The sequence below is a fragment of the Synchytrium microbalum genome (genome assembly GCF_006535985.1).
Source record: "Synchytrium microbalum strain JEL517 chromosome Unknown SmJEL517_scf0040, whole genome shotgun sequence".
Classification (NCBI taxonomy): domain Eukaryota; kingdom Fungi; phylum Chytridiomycota; class Chytridiomycetes; order Synchytriales; family Synchytriaceae; genus Synchytrium; species Synchytrium microbalum.
The window spans coordinates 154,345-182,242 of NW_022158389.1; the positions used below are offsets into that span (position 1 = coordinate 154,345).

A 27,898-nucleotide genomic window follows, 5' to 3' on the forward strand; every position below is an offset into this window, starting at 1 on the left:
ATATGGATGAACTCTAGAATATCCTCGTGAGGCCGGAGTGTCTGCTGCTGGGCCCGTCTCACCTCTAAAGTTGGGAAGGCCCGGCAAGTTTGACTGGGTTTTTGAAAATGGAACGAATTAGTGTCTTCTAATCTGTGACTCAGACACTAGCATCTTACTAGGACGTCCAGACGTTGCGCTGGAACGACGTTGGACTGATCCTTTATATCTTGAGGCGAGCCTCTATGATTGTGATCAACAGATTGCATCAACGACAAACGCAAAACGTGGCTCTATAGTCAACTATCGGGAACGATTTTGGCCCAATACTGATTGCCATATAAGCGCTTGGTCTGTGTAGGCTGGATACATCTACTAAGACGACGTTGACCGATATAATCTTCGATTAAATCAGGTGCTGGCAAATTTTTAGCAATGTGAGGAACAAAGTTGGCCGATCGAACTAGGCAAAGGGAGCATCAATGACAGCCTAGTTTTGAAAACCAAAAGATAATTTGAATTCCTGACCATGGTATACAACCTGCTTCAGTTAGAATCAGAATTTTTTTGATTGCGGCAAAATCTGGAATTGTCCTGATATGATACAACACACTCAGGGATATGGGACTTCAGTACTTACGCTGGAAGAAACATCGATATGTGGCTGAAAGTGGACTACTCACTCAGAATCTGAACTACTGTTAGAAAAGCATTGGATTTTGAAGTCGTCCTTTAGACAATCGTCGTTTTATGGTTTACTCCAACATTCTCTAAGCAAAGAAGTAGGAAATCAAACTTTGCATGACATTCGCAGACAGATCCTTTAGACTGAACGTAGCTTTAGCTGGTAGGTACTGTTTGTTGTCCACTACGTCATGACTCGTGATAGGCTCGCCAAACCCAGTACTCCTATACGCTATAGGAATATTATCTGCCAGATTCGTCTATTCTCTACGTGTCATGAATATTATTAGGCTATTATTCATTCGAGCAGAACGCCAAACAAACCATATTCATCTTTGTAGATTTTTAAAAGTGGATTTGAAACAACTATTCGGTTTTCTCAACTAAACGGTTATTCAGCAACTTCTGCAGACTTGGACTAGCAATTGATTCTCGACCTGACTTTGTTACCACGGCTTTGTCTCGTCTGTCATCAGCAGTTTACCTCCTCGTTGGCCTTTTGTGGTGATACGGAATACGTAATGCAGGCGTGCTTTCACGCAGGACGAAGAAGACAAGCATTCTTTTGAGCGCTTGAAAGGACGAGATTGCTAAGCCCGCTAAATAGTGTTTAGCTACACGAGTTGACACTGTGCATATTCACCAAACTGAAGGTGAATTGAACGGATTGCCATCCTCATACAAACGGAAAGCTCTCCTGCATACTTACTCGCCCTCAAAACTTCTACCAAATCGTTGAGCTGGGTGTCTTGATAAACACTGTCTTGTCATTGGCCGTTACATTTTGCTGGTGACCGATTGCCTACCAGTTAGCCTCGTCATTGGTATGTTTTGCTTCTACAAGATTTCTGATCTAACATTATAATTCATCGATATTAAGGTCGGTTACGTCCATTCTTCTCCTTGGATCCACTGTCTGGCACAATGCGCCTCGAATCGCCTGTTGACCTCTTTATTCGAATCTCCCAATTGAGTTCAGTCTTTCGTTTGGAGGATCTAAGAATAAGCATTTCTCTTCTCTGTCGACTGCGTCGAGGGGCAGACTGATGCTTGCTCGAGGTCCTTCAAACAAAAGGTTGAGCTTCTGAATGGTGAAAGAGCATCCTCCAAACAAATTGCAAGTGGCCTCACCCGGCTCCTTGTCAATTCAGCCAACACTTCATCATTCTACGAGACGTAATCAGCTGAAGCCAACTGATGTCACCTTTCATGAGCCTTATGCTTTTATCACGAGGAATATGGCTATGATTTTTGTCGTTCAAAACTAGCGATTGCTTATGGTTACTGACGACCTTGTTTTCAGCTCGAATTTGATACGAGATACGTTGTAGACATGACTGACGATGCGAGGGCACGTGGCAATATGTTGTGTCTGCACAGATTCAAGCAGAGACCGATACTACAAACGTTGGAGACTTCAGAAGCTGGGTATGTTGCAGCATCAAATGTCGCTGTGTTCCATTGTTGAGTATTGATGCTTTTTGCAGGTATAGTATCGCACTAGTACCAAAACCGCCAACCCAACACCCTTTGTCATTGAAAGCAGGACGATGATATAGATACCCTTCGCTGCATCGTTTACAGACGCCTTGTAGCGTGAGCCCTGCTTCAAGAGGTATTATTTACTCTTTCATAGCTGTTGTGGTAAGCGTCTGCAAACAGACATCGCTTTCCATTGATCACAACAGCTTGCGCTTTTTTCTGACAAATCCTTGATTTCTTGCCATGATCTCGCTCCTACAGACGAAATAGAACGTTTCTGACTAGACTGCTTTCACAATAATCTGGCAGACACAATTGGCCAATTGGAATTTCAAGTTTAGTCGTAGAATACAACTCAAAACGTATGGGTTCATTCCCGCATCCGTTAGTATGTCAATTTCAATATCCATCTTCCTTGTATTTTCGCCTGAAGCTCTTGATTCTTGATCTAGCTCCATCAAAACGACACGAGCTAAGGCTTTTCGCTGATCCGTTGCGACGAGTCGTGTTGAGTTTCCACCAGTCGTCACAGTCGTCCGACCATTAAACGGTGTGATTGCAAGACGAGTCTCACTTATAGTGACGCGTTTGTAGTTTTTAAAAAAATAGAACAATGTATCGACGACGAAGCAGAACAAGCCGATTCGATATTAAACGATTTAATCGTGCCAAATTGTGAGACCATTCACGTATCCTCTGATGAGGTTCACATCGATCGCGAGATACATCGATCGGATGACGTCTATCGGATTCATTCGGGTAATCGCAAAATTCACGATTCACAGAGCCGCAAAATCGCATCGGGCCATCATCGCAACGGCAACTACAGCATCTCTGACGGGCGAGACTCGAAAGTATCAAAAACCGCCTGCCTGTCTTATTCCTTGGAAATCTGTCAAACGTAAACGAATCCACAGAATTGGTTTTTTGTTACTCTGAGCCATTGGAACATAACGTTCTAACCCATTCAGGCCAAAATCTGATATTTTGTGTAGATGAACGTGGAGTGCCTCTGCTCTGTTTCGTCTCCTTCAAGGGCTCCCAAAATGTTCAAAATCGTGGAAACGACGAATGCATCTTTTCTGAACTGACATCGACGCATCCAGGCATTACTGGGAGATGGGAGATGGGAAGGAGAGAGATAGATAATGTAATTTGATTTTTCTGGTCTGTACCCTCCACCAAAGGTTGCTTGACTCTGTTGGGGCTGCCACAATGTTTGGTAGGTTGATTTGCGCTTTGACTTTTTACTTTGATGCAATGGTGGGGGATGAATGTGCTCTGTTTCGTGCATCTGCAATGTCTCATTTATTTTATAATCGATTTTGCATCCATTCATCGATTTTCTGTTGCGTGCGATGGTGTCATCATTCGACATTTGGTCAACATCAACCCAAGTTGCCTCTCACATCCTTTTGCTATCTTAACTAACTCTAATATCATCTCTATTAGGTGGAGTTTCAGATCAGCTTCTCTGCTGGGCCGACTGATAGCTCTCAAGTCATGAGCTTGGCACTGATGCTGACGGAATATCCGCCAAACAATACGTGGTATTTGCCTATATAAATTTGTTTGCGTGTTTCCTTGTCTACAATGGCGTTGTTGTATCGACACTAACGGACAGTCGCTGCTTCTTGCTTCACCGGTTGAGATATCTGGCCCACACAAACCTCTCGAACCATACGTGTCTTTTGCATACTATATAACTATTCACTCTATTTTATCTATATTAAGTGCTTGTTGAAGCCAGTAGTAATGAATACACGTACATTACTACCATCAAAGAGCGCTAGTCTAGACGTGTTTCGATCTTCCGGAATTTTCGACTTAGCATCAATGCGAGTAGATGTGCGGCGCTAACGCTAATTAGCTCTTCTCCATGATCATGTCGTGACTTTGAACTAGGAGGCCATCTAAATATCTGCTCGGTATGAGAACGCATATACTCTCAAACCCCACTGCCATCTCAAACAGCAGAGTGACGAGTGACAAGCAATGTCTCGAAAAGATCAAAGTGAAGGAAACAAGCTAAGAAGCTGCTACATCGACTTCATAGTTGGTATGGATGCTTGATATGCAGAAGAAGGCCTCTTGGACGCCCTATGCCTCACACATTGACACCATCGCTCACAAACTTGAAGTCACATTGTCGAACATGTTCCTCACCCAGAGTGTGCGCATTGAGATCTAGAAATGTATTCAAGAGCAGTGATATACGAGGATATAGACTTAAATCTGTGAATTGACGGAGTGGAAATGTCATCACATCATCCGTTGCATCGCTCTCGCCAGGAGGCTAAGCCCACCTGACCGTCTTTGGTGATTCCAATAATCGTGTTGTCTCAAAATCCTGTGACTCTGCGGTACCTGTAGGCAAGAGCTGCAGATCCTAGTGTTACATCGGCTACACTCCAGACTGCTATCGATAGACGTGTTTGATGTACACGTCCATTTCCGATGGGCGGTACTCTGGCAACACGCCTCATAACTATAAGATTTGCAAACTTTGAGGCTGTCGTTTCTGTACACAAGAGTGTAAACCGTCAAGTGAACAGATCTTATGGCCGTACAGTCGTCGAAGGATATTGCTAAGTGCCAAAACAGGACCGATCGCTTACGGTCCGTGACCGTTTGTCGTTTTCATCTTTTGAATGAGAACTTTGTGTGGAGTAAAGACTAGATGTCTGCTTTCAATGCAATTGTATTAAATCGTGGCCAGAGTGACTATTCGCCTAGTTTGACAGAACCAGTACGTTCAACAATGCAAAGTACAGGAGAACATCTCTCGTCACCAAGATAGTGTAAAGGATATTCAAGCTTGGTTGGCTACTCGATTGGGTGTCGGCTTGAGGAAACGGCCAACAGGAGTCACTGTGGTGGGTGTTTTAGAATTCAGCTTCGCATTTGTCGGTGGGCTTTCATCGGATACCAGTGTAATAGAAATGGCTCTGACCGGTAAAGCCTTTTTAACACAAGGACAGGCCACTTGTCGTTTGTCGTGATTACGAAGGTGTAAGAAATCAAATATGGCATCTAAGGGTTGCTATCACCGATCTTGAGCAACCTCAGGCGTCGCCGGGACTCTCTCATGGACGTTTGCTTGCTTGGGAGTTCTGGAGTATCGATTGTGATGGCCGAATCTAAAAGTCAACAACGTGTATTGAAGCCACCAAAGTACCATAGTGAACCGTGAAAGTCTCACTTATATACATGGGCATTATCTATTACACGCGTTTCAACTTAATCTCGGGTTTTTGGTTGAGGGCAGAACGACTTTCGACTCTTCGCCTCTTCGCAGATTGAAGTTACCTGAACACACCACATGGAGGAAACTGTTGGACTTCATTGCACCGAAAGGAATATAATGAGCTGCCCGCCAGGTGAAGAGAGGAATGAAGTGGTCATATGACCGGGGGTCATGCTCCCGCAGTTCTTACAAACTGCAACCAGCTAATTGTGTGGCTACAGAACGAGGACTTCAGATGACTACATCAGCTCTATGATAGTCTTTGACACTCCCGTGTCTTTTGTTGCATGAATCTTCTCTGAAGGTGACGGGTTGGGCTCGCAGGCTCACATCGAAGCATGGAAACTGATTTGGGCGTGAATCAGTAGCTGGGCCCAGAAACAACATCTGAAAAGCTGTCGGTATATTTCTTTCACTATATCTCATAATGTGGATTCCCTTCATTGGCACCCTGGTCGTCTTGATCGGCCAATTGTTATGATACAATGTTTCAAGGAACGTGATGGACGTCTGAGTTCAAGAGTTTCTCAACGCTACAGATCATAATCAAATCTAGTATCTGGAGACAATGCATGATGCTCCTGAAGAATCGTATGGTCTTAGTCAGCCAGTGAGTCTCAGATGCTGTAACGGTTGTGGACACCCTGATCTCACAGGGATCTTTCGTCGAGAAACGCTATATATACAGCTCATATGAATGAAGCCTAGAATGCATAATCCTTACACGAGGCTCCAGTGGACGTAACATCTCGTAAGGTTCGCTGGCAGAGTCTTTCCTGATAAACTGACAAGACAGCCTTGTGCCTTCTAATCTGTGACTCAGACGCCAATATGTTATGGGAGCTTCCAAAGATACTCTTGAGTGTATATGTACTATGAATATGTGGGCCATAGTAACATGATCTAGTTTGAGCAACCGAATGCTTCAAACAAAAGAAAAGCTAATTGTTGGGCCGTTTAAAGACATCGCTCTCGGCCTTATGTCACTCAATTCTGATTGCGAAGTAGATTTAAAGTACATAGAGCCATGTCTGAGGTAGTAGGACATCGTTGAAAAATATATTACTTAGATAGGTATGTGCTGTAACTTTTGAGCAATTTCTTGAGGAATGAAAGTCGAACGAGAAAACCAAATGGAGCGAGATCCAAAGGCTATCTAGTTTCAAAGAGTAAACGGAAATTTACATTCCTGTATGTGTAGTACGACTAGCTGCACCTAGGATTAGAATATTTTTAATTGCGGCAAACGATACAATTGGTGAGACCAAGAGCTACACTGTGGCTCTCCTGGGCTGTTATACCAAGGCTGAATATATCATGAACCATGTCATACCTAACTGATTCGTATAACCCGTCCTCAACCTCTTTTAACAAACTGATGATGTCTGAACATTCTAAGTTCGCACTTGACTAAACCCTTTCACGTCATTATTTCGATACCAAGGATAACGAAATTCCGGCAATGCTATTGAATACTTGACGTAAAAGCGATCTGCTCAAGACTCTTCTTCTTTCGCTAGCCCCTATCTCCCTTTGTGCAGACACTTGTCCATGTCAGTGATGGCTGATCATGAGCCCGTGAAGTACAGGATACGCCAATAATGATAAGTAAAACGTCTGTTTGTGAAATATCGATTCATGCCTATTTTTCTTACCTCCCGAACGTTGTATACGCGCTATCTTTCACCCTTTTCCTAAACACCGCCGTGATTTCTCAGATGGATATGCAGTCTGGACTGCTATGATATGATTGGTGTATCAGAAGCCTTTTGAGCTCTGGTTGCTTCTTGCTATTTATGGAAATGGCCTCGTGTGCCTTGCATGTGTGGTTGCAACTGCTGTGTCAGATTACATGCGTGCAAACAGGGTCTGGAAATCGTGATTCTATCCATGTGCTTCAACCGTAAACATTTCACTTCTCAATCTTTGCCAAGGTGTTTATGGACTGATCGGCTATTCAACAAGGTCTAAAGACTGCAGACTGGATGCCGCAGGACGAAGGCGTGTTTGCATCACGAGTGTGGATGGAAAGTGGGAAGGTAAGCATTGGCGAGCCGAACCAAGCAAAAGGGAAAGGAAGCGGTTAGCTATTGGAGATTGGAGGTTGACGAATGGGGTTGGAGAGAGTGTGATAGTGTGCCGGTGCTGCAATGCAGCTAATGAACAATAAATGAAATGCTAATAATCAACCAACATAAATTGAGTCTTAACGAAACGTGCCATCGCTTGATTGCTTGGTGCTCATTTGTAGCCGGTTCCGTCTCCTTTCACGTCATGGTAGACAAGAATGAGAAAGGCGAGACGACCGTCACCATCCGCAAGGTAAGAGCTGCACAATATGCAAGAGAGTCATGCAGTAACTTCCTGTTGCTTTTCAAATACGTGTTCAAGTCGCTGTTTTCTTGCATTTGAACATTTTGACAACCAGTGTCGTGTGAATTGAACAGTAAAGCTAATTCCAAAGCAACATCCATTCGTTTAGATGTCTTAATAGAGGACCCTCTACGTTTCTCCTCTCGCCTCGTTACTCTGGTCTGGACTCTCATCAACACCATGTCAACATTTAGGCCCAATAAGTTTGCGAGTTTTGGAAATTACTTACATGTTCAAGACATCTTCCATCAGCTCCATGTCTTGATGGATGATATACTCTGTTAAAGGTACTTTCCTCTTATTTTGATGACTGACTTGAGAGTCATCAGGCTATGCTCTCATGTTTCAACATTATTCGTTCATCTTTGAATTCAGTTCACACTGTCAATTCTTTGTAGAAGTCGCACTAGTCACTCGAAAAAGCTTCCAGAAATGGCGTCCTCGTTCAAAAAACCTCCACAAGCACGTTCTGTCATCTCGTATGTCAGTCCATCACCACGATTTTTCGTTTGGAGGATCTAAGAATAAGCATTTCTCTACCCCCAACCACCAGTGCAAACTTTACACCGATAAATGGGCAGACTAATGCTTGCTCGAGGTCCTTCAAACGGAAGGTGAGTCCTTTGAAGGGCGTGAAAGATGTGTCCTCCAAAATGATAGTTATTAGTAGTGCTTGACACTTGGCGATAGAAAGTCACTAGGCTCACTCTTTGGAATAAGGAGCTAGTAGTTTTGTGCCTGTGTTGGTCTTTGTATTTAAACTATTCAACAAGTACATTCTTAGAAACGATCCTTCAAAGATAAAAATCTTCCAAAGTTTATTTCTTTCATTTTCATCGTTCTCGTTGAAGCATCCCTCCAAAAAAAGACTTGTGAATCAGCAGGTACAGTTACGAGATTATCAAAGCGATGGGTGTCAGATCGCGACTTTACAATTATCAAACGAGGATGGAAGAGACAATTTCACGTGGATCGGACGAGCTGTATACCACAATATTTCGTCAAAAATCAGTGTTGATGGTGAGTATTCAGGACTTACTCGTCGGCTTGGAAATGACGGCTATGTAGTCAGAGAAATAACTTCTATCAGACTTCACACCTCCAACCGTGAGAAATTGTGGAAAGGAAGAGATATAGACAAACCTGCCCTTCATTATCTGGTCTGCATATTCCACCAAATGTTACTTGAACAGTTTGGGCTGCCACATTGTTTGGTGAGTTGATGTCCTTTGTCGTTGAACATGTGATGTATATCTTTTGGGACTGTTAGCAACCTTCCATCTACTTTATGGTGGAATTTACCTGCATCCATCCTATTTCATCGCTGCCATTGTCGCTTTATACTTGGATTTATCCAACATCAACCACTGTACTCCACGTTGAAAGCTGGCGCTTATTACATCTTACTGACTTGACTATTGTCGGCTTTAGGTGGAGTTTCAGATCAGCTTCTCTGCTATGACGACTGATGGCACTCAAGTCCTATACTCTATAGACTTGGGTGGTCTACATGTCGAAAGATTGGCACTGATGCTGACGGAATTTCCGCCAAACAATACGTAGTATTCGCCTATATATTTCATTCCTTGTCTTTGTGTATTTCTTTTGGTATTGATGCTAACGAATACTCGCTCCTTTGGACTGTCTCACCGTTAGAAAGACAAGGACATCTTTAACCTACGCAACCATATGTAAACTCGAGGTCATCATTTTGCAAACCAATACATCCATTTAATCTAGTTCAATACATCATTCCATGATGAAGCTAGTATTTATCAAAATAGACCTTTGTTACATATCTACCAACCGCCTGACTGCAATGCATGAAGTCCCAATACTGCGACAATGTTGAGTGCGATTTGCTCGTTTATATCACCACATCACTTGTACTTGTCAGGACTCCAGACATCTATTCTTCTCCCGGGAATATGAAGTGTGAAGCTTTCCTCCTCTGCCACGTCGCCACTTAGGACGAACTCACCGATTAGATGGTGCCAACAACATCTTGATGACAACATCCAAAAGCATACGAGGAGCCTAACGAACGCTGGAGTGACTCGATGGAATGTGGTGGTGTGTTTCATTACTTAATTGTAGTCTTGATCATCGTCTATATTAACACTGATCATCGCCTTTATCAACACCAACATTTAACGTACGCTGTGATCGTAACTGCCCACCAAAAGTAGCTCATTGAATAAACGACAGGTAGCTGAGCTTGCTAAGGCCCGGATCCTCGTTTTGGATCACAATTTGAACGATGAGTGTGGACCTGATATTTGATTAGCATTCATTGCACAGTCTGTGCACAGCCATATTGGACATCAGTCTTCTAGCATGGTTCTCATTAAAGATGTCGTGGACTCATGCTGGATTCCTTTTTATTTCGTTGTAATTTTGAGGTGGTTAGTGATTCGTCACATTTCGCATTTGCTGATGAAGCTGAAGATGAGGAGTGAGCTCCAGGAGCGTAAGAGAAGACATTGATGAACAGGAGCCATGCACAGCCAAGGGCAAAGTCACTGCTGCAAACCAAGCAGGAACTTTGGGGTCTTTGCTAGTCTATTGTTGGTCTGAAGGCTGGAGAACTGACAACGTCACTTCGCATTCTGCACAGCAGTTTTCAGGCCTGTAATACTTTTTTCGATATGGCACTGTTACAGAAATCTACGAGATAGCGGGAAATTGTGTTGTCAATTTGAAAGTAGTTCAGAGCCCAGAGGTAGGTGATATTACGGGGTGCCGAGGCACAGTTTTGCGGGTGAATCATTTTATACTACATACAATTATTTCTGTTTTCACATGAGATCAGGCATCCATGTGTTTCTGGCTTCAAGAAAAAGGAGCGCTTCATGCTCTCAATAGTAAAGAACCAATGGATCACGCCTTTTAACTTCGTCGGTCAGTTGAACACCACAATTTGCTCATATAGCGAGTCAAGGCTGTATATTGGTAGTCATACAGGAGCGACCGCTTATTTGTCTGAGGTGGTGTGGCTCTCTGTGTGGAATCGCAACAATGATTGCAAACGATACCTATCGAACTCCTGTCATGGCCAACAGAAGCAAGGAGACGAGTTTAATCTAACAAGGTGAAATGCTTACGTTTCGTTTGGCTCCATTCGCCATTTTCCTGTCGCTGTGCGCGAACTGTCCCTCAACGATCGTGATGGCTTTTCCGTAGATCAGCTCGAGATCTCCTCAACCTCATTCTTGAAAGCCCTCTAACAGATTCAGGAACCACGTGAAGCTCGACTGGACAAGAACTTTGGCGCCAGCTACCTACCGAATTCTGATGCCGCGTCGGATGGGGATTTGGACCCATGTTATACTGCAGTTTGGCCACTGCGGATCTTCTTACATGTATATTGTGACCTATGACTATGGCTCTGTGAGTTTGAATAGATCTGCAAAGGAAGCAGGTCGTTCAAGAAGACGAGTCCCCTGTTTACGAATGCTGGGGACATGGCTCGTGTCACAGTCTTAAAGTGCAAGCTTAATAGCTGGATTAAGCATGCTTCTCTCCTAATAGATATGAAATATTCAGATGACGTTACCATACGACCATACCTTAATGGAGATTGTCAAACACCAACAAGTAGTCACGACGAGTGCATTTGCATCTTCCAAGACCTCCAGCACTTCATATAGAACGCTATGCCCATTTCTACTGAAACGGTGTAGCAGAGCTAGCCGTTTCGTATTCATTTACAGACCAAGTGTTGACGGATCGTGACGACGAAAAGCAATCAGTCTTGGGTGTGTTGCCATCACTTTGTCAAACGTCCAAAAGTTTCTCAGGATACATGTCATAGATATGGATCTGCTCTAACATCCTTCGGACGTGTTTGCTTCCGGTTATTTCAGGTCAACTATCGAACGAATGTAAACCTACTATAAAGGAACTGCAGAAGCACAATGTTAGGATACAAAGGCTCGTTTATAAGTACGAGCAATAGAAAATACACGTTGTTTAGCCAAATTATTGAGGGTTGGTCAATTTTTTGGTTGAAACTTCATTCGATTTTCGACTTACAACAGCACTAGCGAAAACGAACCACAACAAACTGGGGCCCATGACATACTATAACTCATCGACCAGAAGCCAGAACAGCGTGATGAGAACCTCAAGGCCATCTAATCCTCGTGACACTGCTTCGTTTGGGCTTCACATATACTGTGGTCGCTTCGCAACATAATCACCTGACTTGAGAATGTGGTGGACGTTTGAAGCGCTTCTAGAGGTATTTGGTTCCTGACTCTGATCTCAACTAAAGAGCCTCGCTTCTGATATATGCACCGGCCTCATCGCCAGAATTGCTTCATCCTTGCTTGTCGATATTTATGGTTTACAATTAGATTTCTACACTACGTCATAGGGATGAGCTCTGGAATATTCTTTTGAGTCCCGAGTCTCAGCTACTGGGCCCCTCAAAATCGCTAAAGTTGGTATTGGCCCGCTAGTTGGACTGGTTTTTGAGAATGGAACGATTTAGTGTCTTCTAGTCTGTGACTCAGACACTGGCGTCTCACTACGACCTTCCGAAGTTGCGCTTGAACGACATTGGACTTATCCTTTCTATCTTGAGGCGAGCCTCTATGCTTTCGATCAACAGATTGCATCGATGACAAACGTAGCTGTTTAATGAACGTTGGAATCGAGAGCTTTCGGGATAGTTCTGGCCCAATTCTGATCGCCATGTAAGCGCTTGGTGTATTTAGTCTGCATTCATGTGATAAGACGAAGTTGATCGGTATAATCTTTGAATCATCAGGTGCTTGCAACGTTTTAGAAATTTCAATGTTGGCAGATTGAACTAGATGAAGTGAGCTTCAAAGACAGCCTAGTTTTGAAGACCAAAAGGTAATTTGAATTCCTGAACATGGCATACAACCAGCTTCTGTTAAATTCAGAATTTTTTGATTGCGGCAGTATCTCGAAATGCCCTCATGAGAAACAACACAATGAGAGATATGGGACTTCAGTGCTATGCTCAACGCATCATCAATGATGTGTTTGGACATGGATTAGTCGATCAGAATCTGAACTGTCCTTGAGAAACGAATGGTGCTTTGAACTCGTTCGTGAGACAACCATCCTTTTATGGTTTACTCCCACATTTGACAATCAGACAATTAGGCAACCGATATTTGCGTGACATTTGGAGACAGATCTTTTAGAGCAAACGAAGCTTTTGCTGGTAGGTATTATTTCTTATCGGCTACGTCATGACTCGTGATTAGCTAACCAAAACCGTTTCTCTCATACGCGGTGCAAAGTAGTATGACCGAAATTATCTATTTTCCACGTGCCATGATCAGTAGTAGGCTATTTTCATTCGAACAGAACGCCAACAAACCATCTTCATCCTTGTAGTTTTGGGACGTTGAATGTCAACACCTACACCGTTTTACTTCAACCGTCAAAGCCGCTATCAAGCCTCTATAAACTTGACTTGCAGCTCATCCTGTCTATGAAACCTTGGCTGTAGTCTTTTGTCTCGTTGTTGCAGAATTAAGGAGACGGTAGACCAAACCAAATGCATGGACCAAGCTAAACCAATGTCTCGACGCATCAACTATAATTTCAGGATCGAAAGGGTCTATCTTACCATAGGCTACCGCTAGGTGTTGAACCAATCCAACAAGCTTCGTGGTAGTATCTAACATATAATGACGCAGGCGTGTTTTGACGCAAGAAGAATTGCAAAGAAGTGTTGCGCAACATCCTCCAAATCATAAAGCAAGTGAATGTGTTGAATGGCAGTGCACTGTCATGGGAGGTACCTAACATCCTCTGAGATTTGTCGGTGATTGTCATCCTTTCAAAACATTCCGGATCTGACTTCGCCTTTTGATACATACTAGTGCTCTTTCTGGATCGGCTGGCTCTGCCAATGTGCCCCAAAACCGATCCCTCGCGGCATCAATATTCAAATTGCCGAAATGAATTCAGTCTATCGTTTGGAGGATCTAAGAATAAGCATTTCTCTGCTCTGTCGGCTGATGCAAAGGGCAGACTGATGCTTGCTCGAGGTCCTTCAAACGGGTGTTTGAACTTCTGAATGGTGAAAGAACAACCTCCAAAGCGAATGTACCAAGCCTGTGACATTTGGTAGCGGCAACACAGGGTTTCGACCTCAATTAGTCAAGTCGTAATGATGTAAACAGCAGAAAAATATGAAGCCACTTTTGAAACACGAAAACTGATTGTGATCCATATAAACATTTCACGCGAGGTCTTTGTTTGCAATAAATCTGATAGATACGACGCGGGGAATTGTATGCAAAGATCAAATAACATTGTGAACATGATAAATAACGCGTCTTTAAATGATTGTCTCCGTCGCGAACGGGTCTGTTCACGAAGCTTGCGCAACTTTTTTTTGTTTGAATTGTTGAATGATTCATCAGGCATTGCGAACTGGAGGAACACTATTCTTTAGACGCGTCAAGACAAGTTTAACAGTCACTAGATCCATTCCTAGGCGGTCTCCCCTCTGTAATCACCCGTATTCAACTGCTGGCATCAACATCAGCAACAACACGACGAAAATGGCATCCGACCCTTCGACGATGAGCGTTGATGAGGTCAATCAGGCAATCATAGAGCAAGGCAATAAAGTACGCAGTCTCAAATCTGCCAAAGCTGACAAGGCCCTCATAACAGCTTCAGTCAATGAGCTGCTGAGATTAAAAGAACATTTGAAAAGTTTGGGTGCTGATGCAAGTGCTAGTAGTGATGCCAGTGCTGCTGGTTTCGGCCAGCCAAATGCTGCAAAACATGCCAAAACTAGTACATCTGCTACTCCTGCTGCAACGGATGCAGATGACAAAAAGTTTACACTCAAAACTCCAAAGGTGAGCTAATGTTGACCGTTGCTCTGTCAGTCTCATTACGCTGTGATCTATGTAAAAGTCCTCTCGTTTCTCATTCTTCAATTCAATGTAGGGAACAAGAGACTTCTTGCCTGAAGAAATGACAGTCCGTGAAGGAATGTTTGCCAAAATCACTGAAATCTTTCAAAAGCATGGAGGTGTCACTATCGAAACACCCGTATTCGAACTAAAAGTACGCTACTAACCGAAGGAGCTCTGAATTCACGTTGTTCAAGAGCTTGCAAAAAAGAACCATACCTAGATTGCTGAAGTCTTAACTCTGGTAGGAAATCCTGTCTGGCAAGTATGGTGAAGATTCCAAGCTCATATACGATTTACAAGATCAAGGAGGTGAACTCGCCTCATTACGATATGATCTTACGGTAAGTATTGAGACTTCAACGTCATCATGGCGGATTGCTGCAACGTTTTTCACCCAACCCTTTGCATTTGCTAGGTACCATTCGCCAGGTACTTGGCCATGAGAGACGTTTCTCAAATGAAGAGATATTGTATTGCAAAGGTGTATCGACGTGACAATCCATCTGTGGCTAAAGGTCGTATGAGGGAATTCTATCAATGTGTAAGCAACAGAAAGCGATAACGGTTCACCACAGTATGAGTATTCTCCCACTGACATTACTTACTGCTTATTAGGATTTCGATATTGCAGGAGAATATGAATCACAAGTTCCTGATGCTGAAGCTATCAAAATCATGGTTGAACTGTTGACTGCCCTAGATATTGGTGGTTTCGTAGTCAAAGTAACCTTCTCGTACTCATCATGAAAATACTGAATGTCTACTGAACTCTCATACCATTATCACAACACAGGTCAACAATCGTAAATTATTAGACGGCATGTTTGCGGTCTGTGGAGTACCACCAGAAAAGTTCCGTACCATATCATCAGCAGTGGACAAACTAGACAAGACACCATGGAGTGAAGTCAAACAAGAAATGACGGAAGAAAAGGGTCTACCTGAAGATGTAGCTGATCGCATAGGTACCTATGTCAAACTCCACGGCTCCAAAGACCTGGTCCAACAACTCAAATCCGATACCGCATTCATGAGCAATGCATCAGCAAAAGCAGGTGTTGAAGAGATGGAGTTGCTGTTTAAATATCTAGAGATTTTCGGAGTGGTTGACAAAGTCTCGTTTGACTTGTCACTAGCTCGAGGTCTTGATTATTACACAGGAGTCATTTATGAAGCTGTTTTTACTGCTACGTCAGCCGATGAAGCCAAAGAGATTGAAGGAGTGGGATCTATTGCTGGTGGTGGTCGATATGACAACCTCGTAGGCATGTTTTCACCATCTGGTAAAAAGATACCGTGTGTGGGCATCTCGATTGGTGTTGAACGTGTCTTCTCGATCCTAATGAAGCGAGTGGATAAGAGCAAGTTACGAAGCACAAAGACTGAAGTTTATGTGATGGCTATGGGTAAAGATGGATTATTGGAAGAGAGAATGAGGATTGCCAAAGAGTTGTGGGAGGCTGGTATCAAGGTATGAGGATATGTTGAATCATATAATACTCCTTTTTTTGCTGGCTCAAACTTGGCGGCGAGAACAAAACAGTGAACGCTGAGACTCTTCAAAAACATAGGCCGAATATATGTACAAGGCCAAACCACGACGAGATGCCCAATTCTCTGTCGTAGACCGGGAAAACATACCATATGGTGTCTTTATTGGCGCCTCAGAAGTAGAGCAAGGGATTGTCAAAATCAAGACCATGTATACCAAAATAGAAAGTGAAGGAGACGGCGTGGTGGTCAATCGTCACGATATGGTGGCCGAGTTAAAACGTAGACTGTTGGAAAAGCATTCTTTATAAAAAAAGTCTCAGTATATATATACACACATTTTGATCTCGCTCCCACTCCTCAATTCACAGTTAGCAGAGCGACCTTGTTGAACTTTTATACAATATTTTGAAACAGCTTGATTTGGTATCGTTTTTGTCCAGCATTACACTAATCATTACAAACTCCCTCCTGCAAAAGCATGCCTATCTACAAGGTTTACACCACTCGCGGATCGTTTACACTTTAACAAACTCAACCATCCAAGTTCTTCGAATCCATACTTTGACTTCAGCTTGCCCAAATCCTAGAGTATGCCCACCATCAAGCATTCGACTAATGACGGTATCACGATCAAAGTATGTAGTCTGTCTGTTTTGCGACTTTTTACTACTACCACTACCATTATTTTGACATACGTAGTCAACATCATTACAATCATCTCCGAAATCTGGCAGAGGCACATTGACAACAGCAGGCTCCCACCAACACCGTCGTGTCGGTTTCTTATTCATCAAGGCTGTAGCTAAATGCACCGAGTCTGAGATGTCTTCTGCTACAGAGGTAATCAAATCTACAGCTGAATCCTGTCCTTCTATTTTCACTGCTCCAGGTTGTTCTTGCTGCTGTGATTGATAACTATCTCGGTTGACTTTATTCCTTCCACTACTGTCCAGATACGGCAGCATGGCTACACTCACAATCTTGGATTCTCGTTCATCTACTTCTCGAAAATCCCATTCACGAGTTGGTGCTAGTCGAGTTACACTTCCAACACAAGTTAGTAGTGACTTGTGTTGTACATCAACACCTGGTCCTGATAACAGAATATCATTCTTTCTTGCATTACTACTGCTACTGCCGATATTGATACTACCAATACTATTGACGGGAGATGGAGGAGCAAAACGATGCCCTACTTTTCTAGCGTGCAAAGCGATAGCGATTCCGACATTATACCGTAACTCGAGTAGAGGAGGTCCACCGGTTTCAAATGCCATAGACATGACATCACGTTGATGTTTATTTGGTGGTAGTGCATGCGCTTGTTGTTGAGCAGCACGATTCGCGACTAGAGATCTCCAACCTGGTTGCTGTGGTGGTGGTGCGACGGTAAGCGGACTAGCGTATCCTTCAGGGTGATGGGGAGGGAAGCAAAAGTAATCTAATTCTTCTCTTAATACCATGATTGTTTGAGGTGGTCGTGGTGTTGGTCGAGGAGGAAGTATTGGCGGTACTCGTACGTTATTAATATTACTTGGAGCCAGTCTCGGTTGTGGAATTGGTGCTGCTATATTAGTATGATTGGTACTAGACGATATACTGGCCGACGACGACGATGTGGGATTGCTGTTGTTGACAAAGAAGTATGATTTCAAAGCATTCAAGTGCGGTATAGGGTTTACATATGCGAGATAACCACCCGTAGGATCACCACATCCTGGATCATCTAGATTTATATGTGGTCGTTGTAATGGTGGTGCTGACGAGGATCTCATACCTGGTCCACTAGCTTTAGAAGCTCTAGATGATCTAGATCGCCGTCTACGAGCGATCAATCCCGAGTTTCGTACGTTCTCGATATCAGCCATTTCAGTTTCACGACGTTCTGATATAACTGCTTGAGCCTGTCTCATCACATCTGCAGATGATGAGTAGGACGATGATGACACTGACTGTTCTTGTGTCGAGACCTGTATATTATCTGTCGATATGGCGTATGCAGCAAATCCATAAGCGGAATACTTTGCTGATGTTGAGGTACTATTGCTTGCAGTGGAATACTTTATGGTCAAGGCTTTCTTCAATTTGGCAGATCGTTTGGGAGCAGGTAGGGCTTCATACTGCGTAGCTCGTAAGTATCCAATCAAGAAGCCAAATAGACGAGGATCAAAGTCAATATAGGTGAATCTGTCTGGTTGTAATGCATCTAGATCTTCACCATCGCTGTGATCTTCATCGTCATCTGACTCTTCAAGTTCAGTTTCATATTCACTATCTCGTGGTCCGTTCGTTCGTGATGAAGTGCCAGTGGTAGCATGGCCGATATAAGATGATTTCGTTGGTTTATCATAACTAGATCGATTTGCAGCAGTATGTGCGATGAGTGTCAAGAATGGCACCAATCCTGATGGGAAGATGGTATGGAGAATAGACTCAGGCAGAAGTCCTAGGATAGCAGCTGGTACTTTAAATCTTACACCTCCTCGCAATACGAGATAGACCTGATCTGATGAAGTAGGTCCTGCGACATATTTTCTGGTTGGCATTTACTAGTCAACAAAGAGGAGATCGGACTGTTAAAATGATTGTTCTGCAATTGATCTGAATGATTTATTTTGTTACCTGTATAGTTCCTCGTCTCTATGGGTTGCAACGTGCGAAACCTAAACAACATCTACGAAACATTTCTGTTTGGAGTTTGGAAGCTTTGCAATTTTAACCAGCAACTGGAACTGGAACAATGAAGAGGCACACTCGGATCGTGATTTTACGCGTCTATTAAACGGGCAAACTTAGCAATGCCACTTGAGGGAATTCTGGTCCGCGCTAGTTTGTCAGGAGGAACAATTGACATCCCGAGTTTCAATCTCAGCTTAAAAGGAAACCGGTCATCTTGTTTACATTCCAACCACAAAGAATAGATCATCATGGCTGCTACTCTCTACAGTTACCCCATGGCTGTTTGGTACGTTTCCGGCTGTTGCTTGCACGCTGTCGGAGTGGATGAGTGAGTGACCTTCAAGTTTCGAGACTGATGCGACCAATTTTTCTCTATATAAGGCCTATGGTCCCAGTTCTTACCATGGGAGAGCTCGGCATAAAGGAGGACAAGATCGTGATCAAAACCGTTGACTTTGGCAAGGCTGAGAACTACACTGTTGAATTCATCAAAGATCTAAACAAGGTTTGGGACGGCTTTGAACTGGTTTGAGCTGCCGTATTCTAACTAGAACGTTTGATTTCGATCTAGGAAGGAACTCTACCCATCATAGTCGATGGAAGCACCAAATACACCACCTCAACTGAAGTCGCAGAGTACATCTCTACAAAGTTTGGTGGTGGAAAGCTCATTCCTGCAGACAGGAAGAAAATGGATGAGTGTGCGTTTGCACTCGCTCCCTGCTGGATCAAACTTGAAGCGACCTGACGGGCTTACTCGTTTTTCATGAAATCTAGTGATAACTGCTGCTCACGAGACAGATCCCAAGTAGGTCATATCGAACTAATGCTGTTGCGTGTTCAATCTCGCTGATCTGACACGCAACTCCAACTTTCTAGCTTTGTCATGGCTGCTGGTGAATCAATCGACGAATTCAAGGCTAAAGCTCCGATTATGCTGGGATTCACTTCGGCTCGTATCGATCAACAAAAGAAGCTCATGGTAGATATGCCTGAAATCGTTGCCAGCATGGGACCCAAAGTTGCCGTAAGTCGAGTAGTCGTTGTTGACACGGGATCCTCATTGAGAAAGCATACCAATAACCATGCTCCTTTTGCGCCATGCTTACTTTTGTAGGGTGCAGAATATATGAAACAAGTATACAGTACCCTCAATCCTGAAATGGCTGCTCCACTGATTGCCAAAACCAAGGAAGAATGGACAAAACTGTCCGCCTATCTCGCTAAATTGGAAGCTTCATTGACCGCTTCTGGAGGTCCATTCCTTTTAGGTGCTGACTATACACTAGCTGATGCACATGCTATCCCTGTTATTGCAAGAATCAAGGTAATGCGAAATTGGTTGTCGCAAACGTTGAATCAAGATGATCTCATGCGACCAACATACTATATATAGACTCTACAACGTGGACCTCTCATAGCTACCTTCCCCAAAGTAGCAGCTTACTTTGAAATTGCAAGAAAAAGGCCTTCGTATGCATTTGCATATGGTGGTGCTGATGCAACTCATTAAAAGCATGTCGGGCTAGTTCTTAAACACGAAAAATAATGATGCTCGATAAACTGTAGTTGTGGTGTGACGCCGCTCCTGTTCAAATACTGCAGCAGATTGTTATGGCGCGATTCGGGTTGGAGTGCGTGCTAACTAGCATTATAGCACCCCTCGTATTCGTGAGTTCAGTATATCTCGACTCTTTTTTTGTGTAGCACTGCCTTGCCAGTCAATTGCATTCTCCCATCCTTCCAAACATATTCACCACTTAGAAGAGAGAAAGCTCTAGTATCAGATATAGAAAGGAAGATAGTCATGGATAGGTGCGCGATGGTCTCTCTCACTGCTCTATGGACCTCATGGTTCGGCTCTCGTCATGAAACAACACAAGCTTCCCTTCCTTCTGCTGCTTCCCCAAAGAAGCTTCCCAAACTCAAGAAAGTATATGTAAAACAGCCTTTGCGGGCCAAAAAACGTCGAGGAAAACATGTTCCCGTGTCCCCCGTCTCCCAACACCGTCTCCCAACACCGCCGACCATTTCCCAACATCAACAACATCAACCCCCATCACGCCTTTACAAACAGCACCACCACCCGCGCTGGTACCAGTACCGAACACAATACCGATAGTAATGTAGTAGTAATAATCCTGACGTGACTGCCAAATCTCAACTTGACGAGGCGCTTGCAGAACAGACAGATTGAATGTAGCACTCGAAGAACGAGAACAGGCTCTCCACCACGTCAACAACATGAACAAAATTTTGCATCGTCGATCCGCTAGATTTGCTCATCTAAAAGATAGCTATGCCTTTGAAGTCAAACATCTATAGGAAAGAGGAGTAACGAGAGATACAGAATCGGCTAGAGAAGTTGGCGGTGCTTGAAACGATTACAAGACGCTACTGCCGAGTTGGATTCTCTCAAGAAAGCAAAGAAAGGTCATGGCCAACAGTCTGATTGTCTGGAAAAGGCCAGGTTGATGCCTTGTTGGCAGAATTCGCAGTCCTGTCAGATCATTAGCTCTACCTAAACGGGAACTCGCTGGTCGTGATATTTCCATTTAATGTCAAAAAAAGACCGCAGCTGCACTCCAATCAAAGAACTTGTCGCTGCAAAAGGAAGTGGAAGCTACAGATCTCGAGCTGGAAGATATGAGGAAGCAATTGGAAGGAATCATGGCTCAACGTAAAGCCTAAATTTCGGGCCTTGCAAAGGTAACGTGTGTATTTATAGAACGTTTGTTAATATTGCCTTTGTTTTTATGGTCGTCATGCTAACCAACAATCTGACTATTCTATAGAATGTGAACTCCTGTGGCGTTGCGGTGTCTAATGGTGCTGGATAAAAAGGTGTGCTCGTCGACTTAATCAGTAGTTTCGCCTTCGTCGTCAGTACTTTGTATTTGTGTTCTCTCTCTGTCTTTGATTTCCTTGTTCCCAGACACTAACTCAACAACCCTTTTCACACTACAGCGAGTCGTCTTCTTCCAGCTAATCTCGATCCTCTACGGAATCGGCTTCATCTGCTGAATCATCTCCTATTGATTTACGTGTATCCAAAACCAAACCAATCTTGCCATCATTCGTCTCTACAGGTGCTAGTATGAAGGAATCTATATCTCCAAAAGCCAAACCATTTTTAGATACGAAACATGATAATCAAGTCCGCTCTATGATGGCCATCCCCAACAACAGCCCTAATAGTAACAATAATAGTGCTTCTGGTTCCAACATTGCTGTAGTCGGAGGATCTTCCAGAGTCGGAGCTTTGAAGGCAGGCTGAACTTCGCCAGCCGCTGACACCATCGCACCAAACCTGTAGTCAGTAATATAAAGCCGTCACTTGACTATCGAGACCTCTGTCGTTTCAAACTTCGGTCCAAAGGGATTGTGTGTGTTGCCGATGATTTGGAACCACTAGAAAGGGGTTGACTTGTCCAAAGTAGTGTGGTGTTTCTCTTCATAACATACGAAGATAAAATAAAATCACCTATTTGAACCACAACCAATCATTGTTTCAAAGAGTTGCAATCTATATATGTGTTTTCACTTGATGCCTTTACAAAGATGCGAATATCATTACAAACAATCTAATACAGCTATCTAGCAGCCTTATAATCTTATTGCCTTCTTTTGCCTTTACGAGTAACGAGTTCAAACCCATCTTGATCTATTACAGGTTGGGTATCAACTTGCATTCGTTGATTCCTTCTACTACCAGTTGGTGCCGATCCTTGAAGATCGAAATCACCATCAGCATCCACATTCATACCATCATCCTCCTCATCCTCCTCTTCACCATCATCGTCTACAGTCAAACCTTCCTCATCGTCCTCTTCAGCCTGCAACCGACTCCTCCCAACTCCACTCGCACCACTACTCTGCAACCCCCTCAGCCTCACCAGCTCTGACAAATCCCCCTTATTCACAATCTGATTATACACACTAATAACAGCCTTTGCAACCTGCACTCCCGAGTCGTCTTCCAATGCAATCTTGAGCACGTTGGCAAAGTACTCTTCGATTCCCTCAGCGACATCGTATGGATCTAGCGATGCATAGTTTGTGGATGATACGTAGTGGAGTATATCGTCGAGGAGTGTATTTGCGAGAGATGCTGTTGATGGGCCTGCGGTTTCGTGAGTTATGGCTATTTGGAGGGCAGTCCAGCGGGCAAAGATGAGGGATACGGCTTCGTGGAAGGCTGAAGGTGATGATGGTTGTTGCTGTTGTGTCATTGCTGTAGCGTCCTTAAATAATTTTATAAGCTGTCAATGTTTTTTGTGATGTTTGGAAGCGACAAAAAAAAAAATACCTCGTCCAACACATTCGCTCATATAAAGATGATGATTAGAGCGTGTTTAAACCAGCTAGCTCTAACTAGAGCACCGTCCGTCATAGCATGGACGCGATACACTAGTCGGACATTTACATCTTCTATCGTTAATCGAGGATTGGGCGAGTTTTTCGACGATGCTAAAGATGGTTGGAGGTGGAAGGAAGGTGCTCCAGGTAAGACGAGTTTTGATTCGAATTCGTTGCATATGTATATTTCATTCATTCTCTAACTCGTGTATTCTATGTATTAGGTCGAGCATGGGATGCATCAGAACTACGACAAAAGAGCTTTGATGACTTGCACAAGCTCTGGTTTGTATGCATCAAAGAACAGAATCTATTGGCCTCGCAGGGGGAGGAAGCTAGGCGGTTTAGGTACTTTTTTCCTCATGAGACTCGTGTCAAGAGAGTAAGTGAAATGGACTCGATAATCTATTTTCGCAGGTTTTTTTCCTTCCTCAGAAGCAGTCAGTCGGCACACCGTCAATCTTAATCAAGCTCACCGTCTTCTTCTCACGTAGCTACGGATGACCATGTCTCGCATCAAACTAGTGCTATGGGAAAGACACAAGGCACATACACACGCCATGAACATAGTCACTCGTGAAAAGAGGAGAGAAGAACTGAAAATAGAACTAGCTGAACAAGCATTAGAGCTAGGTAAACAGGCTCCTAATGACTATACTTTGGAACGAGCACTGTCTGAAGAACAGCCATACATACCGCCCAGTCCAAAAGTAGAGAGGATACTACGTAAAGAGCAAGAAGGTGCCAAGAAACCCAGAAACATTAAGGCTGTCAGACCTAATAGAGTAATCAATAGCAATCCATCACTGCAGAAATTCATAGTTTAAACAAGCAATTCTCTTGTTTCCCTCCTTGTATACAACTCAGCAATACAATATTATTTACATCTTGACAGACAGCTCTTGTTTTGTAACATTTCCATTTCAAACATCCTCTAGCTTCAACCTTGAAATTCCACTATCCAGCGACGGTAGAGGGACATGAACTTTGCGACAAATGCTTCAAGATGAATTATGGGTTTGGATCCAAGTCGGATTTGATGTTCCTACGAAACGAAAGGAGAAAAAAGTGTTTGACGACATCTGTACAAACATCACGTTCCTTCAACACATTCCTTTTCTACTCACGTATTGAGCTGCCAATTCAACAATGTTGCCCTTCATTTCTTCAGAGACATCCTTTACTAGATTCAGTGCCAAAGTCTATATTGGTGGGAGTCCGTTGGTTGAGTGCTTTCAACAACACAAGCCATGACACGGTTCTTACGCGAATGATAATGTCTGGAGGAATCATATGTGTCAGCAGTTCATACAGGTAATTTCGAACCACAAGTAACCTGAAAGCAAAAAAAAGCATCACATTTTGCCAAGCAAATCAAGATGCTTTTGCTAAACCAATATACACTCACTGGGCAGGCGTCTGTTCTCTCAAGATGGCACGAGCAACATTGGCAGTAAACTCTTCCCAATCAGGTTTAGTCACAATCTGATCATCAGTGAATGGATATTGTTGTACTTTGGCAGCTTCCAGCATTAATACAGCCTTTCTCATATTTCCATCAGCTTCTTCTGCTAATTTACGAGCGAAGGCTTCTGGTAGTTTCACACTTTCTTTGTGTGCTACTCGTTGCAGGCCAGTCATCATCTATGTAAGTGGAGTCAACGAAAAAAACACAATGCTATGCGATCGGATGATTCGAAGCCTTGTAGCTCGTTACCTCTTCAACACTGGGAGCAGGCACACGAACCAATAGACATCGAGATCGAATAGGTGAAATAATTTTGGATGTCGAGTTGCAACACATGATGATACGTAGATTGCCCATGTACTTTTCCATTGTACGTCGCAATCCAGCTTGTGCATCTCGTGATAATGTATCTGCTTCATTGATGATTACCACTATATGAGAAGATAATGCGTATGTGAGAATGTGATTGCGTGATCGACAAATGGTGTTTGGCCATAAATTGATTGTGTGTCTTTTTTTGTGGTTTACCTTTGAATGCACGTTTGGCGTTCTGATCCACTTGTTGCGTTTGTCCAATATCTTTGAGAAGATCTTGAATAATCACACGATCGTATATTCCAACATCACTTTGAGAAAAGAGATTGAATGTTGAAGTTAGAGTCACTGAATGCATGTTGTTTCCAGCGGAACGCCAAATACCTTGGAGTCAATTCAATATGATAGTTACTAGATACGATATGTATCTCCTTCTTCACATTCGATGGAGTTGTAAACACTTTGACGTCTGTCTTGATCTAATAACGAAGGGGTGATCATTTTGTCAACCCACCATTACACTGACAGCTCAGCACCAACACATCAGCAATCTTCGACATTCAATGTTTATCAAAAGTCCAGAAACCCAACATCTAGTGGATTATTACCTTTTCGACAGCAGTTCCAAACACTTCACGTAAAATCGCCATGATGCGCGTCTTTTTGCCAGCTCCTGATGGTCCATAGACGAGCAAATGAGGTAAGTCCCCGGCAGATGCCTAGAAATATTGAATATTTTTATCTGAGTCAATGGATAATGATCATGGCATTGACGTTTGGAATGTTGCGCAGTCTGAAGAAATCACATAATGTGAATTGATTGAACGTACAAGAGCTTTCAACTGTTCTGACAATGCCTTGTGATAATCTAGTTTGTCTAGAGTGGATGGCCTGTGCTTGTCGACCCATAATTGAGCTACCATGCTGCCTTGCTTGGTGAAAATGTCAAGATTTAGAATGTGTGCACATTTGGATGAACTTTGATTAATTGGGGTTCAAAGCCGAGAGCGCTTCTCAACTGACTAGATACACGTACAAACTAGATCTGCTAACGATATAGATTTTATTTGTCTCTGAAAGCTTCCATTGACCCTTCGTGAGTGCTTTGATGTGATTTTTGAAACATCGGAACGTTGTCTTTGGTGAAGGACTTTGGAGACCTTTCTACTGTGGTTTATTGCATTTGGAATCGATATGCTGTTTTCTTCCGGCTCATCGATGACCTCGTCGCGGTCGTATTTAAATACAACAAATGACGAGACCACATTCAAAGAGGTGGATCGGAAGACAACCTCTGCATGCATGGCAGCAAGCGTGGAAGGAGAATGCAAGAATCCATGCAGACAATTCCAACTTCACCGTTCTCTCTGGGGATTTTCGTTGTCGGCGATAGAAGGAAGATTAATCTAGTGGAATCAACAAAAAAAGGGTTTTCCATCTGGAGTGACACACTAGAATGTGACCTCTATATACCCACCATCAACCGAAAGTCACAAACTTGTAGTAGAGCTTTGTATTGGCGGAGGAACGACAGAACGACCAGATCGTTATCATTGCCCTTAACACCCACGGCATCCAGCAAAGCTCCCTGAAATCATGGGTGTATCCAACGACCAATATTATGACGAGCAAAGCTCCAGATCTGTAGTAGCAAATACGGAGGAATGGACAATGGGTTCCAACAATATGATGACTTGCTCCAACTGTGGAACATCTCAAACTCCATTGTGGAGACGCGACGACCATGGAAGCGTCATATGCAATGCTTGCGGTGAGTTCATCCGATTGATACGTTTTTTCAAAACCCATGATGTGTAAAATCAAAACAAACGCTAATCGCATGGCAACGAAATCGTATATATAGGTCTTTACTTCAAGCTCCATGGCGTACAACGTCCAGTATCTATGAAGAGTGCTGTCTTCAAAAGGAGAAAACGAAACACTCACTCTGCACTCCTTCCGGGAGTTCATCCAAACACAGACAAGACAGAAGTTAGATGGAAGCCAAATAGACTAGAAGATACTAAATCATCTGCTAAACGTTTTGGAGCCCGATCTGGTAGACGTGCTAGTGTAATCAGCGGTGGATCTGCCGATTCAAGTAGCATGACGGGAATCGAACGAACACCATCACCGGATCCTGTAGACGATGTTATTGCACCAGATTCTCCTTTTGCTGCCCTCCTGCAAGCATCTACTTTAGCTCAAGCTGCTGTAGCTCGAAAAGAAGAAGAGGAGCGTAGTAATGGCCTTTACTACCACCACCACAATACCAGTAGTAGTGACAACAATCACCAAAATAATACCCATACCAATACCCTTCCATTCACCTATAATCATACTGCTGCTACCGCTACCGCTTTGCAGCCCGAAGTACCCAATAAACAGGGATGGACTATAGAACATATTGATCGTCAAAGGGCCGAATTGATGCACGAAATACAACGCCTTACAGTAAACGTACACTGGTTGGATGATATGAGAGTTACTATCCAACAGCAGCAGCAACCTCAACCACAGCAACACATCCAACAACAACAACAACCAGCATATAGAATGGACTTGTACCGAAACAATTCAATCTCATCTGCATCATCATCGGGTGCATCCATATCATCCTACTCGCCACCATTGTCACCACAGCACGCTCCACTACCAACACCGTATAACGTATACAACAGTAGTGTCGCATCACCGTGGAGTAATGAACGAGGCATCTCTCCTAACCGATCGCCATCAGCTGATCGTTAATAGGGGCGCAATCAAAAAGATGGACTCTGATTTAAATAGGGAACGTCACAACTTGGGACTTGGGCAAAACCGTCTAAGAAACACTTCAAAAAAAGTCATCATTTTCGTTTGCAAATCCATATGTATAATTCCCTTTTTTTTCGTAAC

General features: G+C 43.3%; 4 protein-coding genes across 4 annotated transcripts; 2 read left to right on the forward strand and 2 right to left on the reverse strand.

The window, feature by feature from the left end:
* Positions 1-14,319: 14,319 nt before the first annotated feature.
* Positions 14,320-16,487, forward strand: HTS1 (histidine---tRNA ligase; the record flags this gene model as incomplete). The annotated part of the gene is made up of 7 exons (XM_031170945.1): positions 14,320-14,625; positions 14,717-14,836; positions 14,931-15,026; positions 15,101-15,226; positions 15,301-15,408; positions 15,479-16,156; positions 16,257-16,487. The coding sequence occupies 7 exons, from the start codon at positions 14,320-14,322 to the stop codon at positions 16,485-16,487; spliced, it is 1,665 nt and encodes a 554-aa protein (XP_031023071.1).
* Positions 16,488-22,472: 5,985 nt separating this feature from the next.
* On the reverse strand, positions 22,473-23,090 carry SmJEL517_g05018 (uncharacterized protein; the record flags this gene model as incomplete). Its single annotated transcript, XM_031170946.1, has 1 exon — positions 22,473-23,090. The coding sequence occupies one exon, from the start codon at positions 23,088-23,090 to the stop codon at positions 22,473-22,475; it is 618 nt and encodes a 205-aa protein (XP_031023066.1).
* Positions 23,091-23,195: 105 nt separating this feature from the next.
* SmJEL517_g05019 (uncharacterized protein) lies at positions 23,196-24,044 on the forward strand (the record flags this gene model as incomplete). The annotated part of the gene is made up of 3 exons (XM_031170947.1): positions 23,196-23,364; positions 23,442-23,599; positions 23,712-24,044. 3 exons carry the CDS (start codon positions 23,196-23,198, stop codon positions 24,042-24,044), a joined length of 660 nt encoding a protein of 219 aa, XP_031023065.1.
* Positions 24,045-24,157: 113 nt separating this feature from the next.
* On the reverse strand, positions 24,158-25,923 carry SmJEL517_g05020 (uncharacterized protein; the record flags this gene model as incomplete). Its single annotated transcript, XM_031170948.1, has 9 exons — positions 24,158-24,262; positions 24,345-24,419; positions 24,484-24,553; positions 24,626-24,861; positions 24,935-25,116; positions 25,214-25,311; positions 25,385-25,479; positions 25,609-25,719; positions 25,831-25,923. The coding sequence occupies 9 exons, from the start codon at positions 25,921-25,923 to the stop codon at positions 24,158-24,160; spliced, it is 1,065 nt and encodes a 354-aa protein (XP_031023100.1).
* Between the last annotated feature and the right edge of the window lie 1,975 nt (positions 25,924-27,898).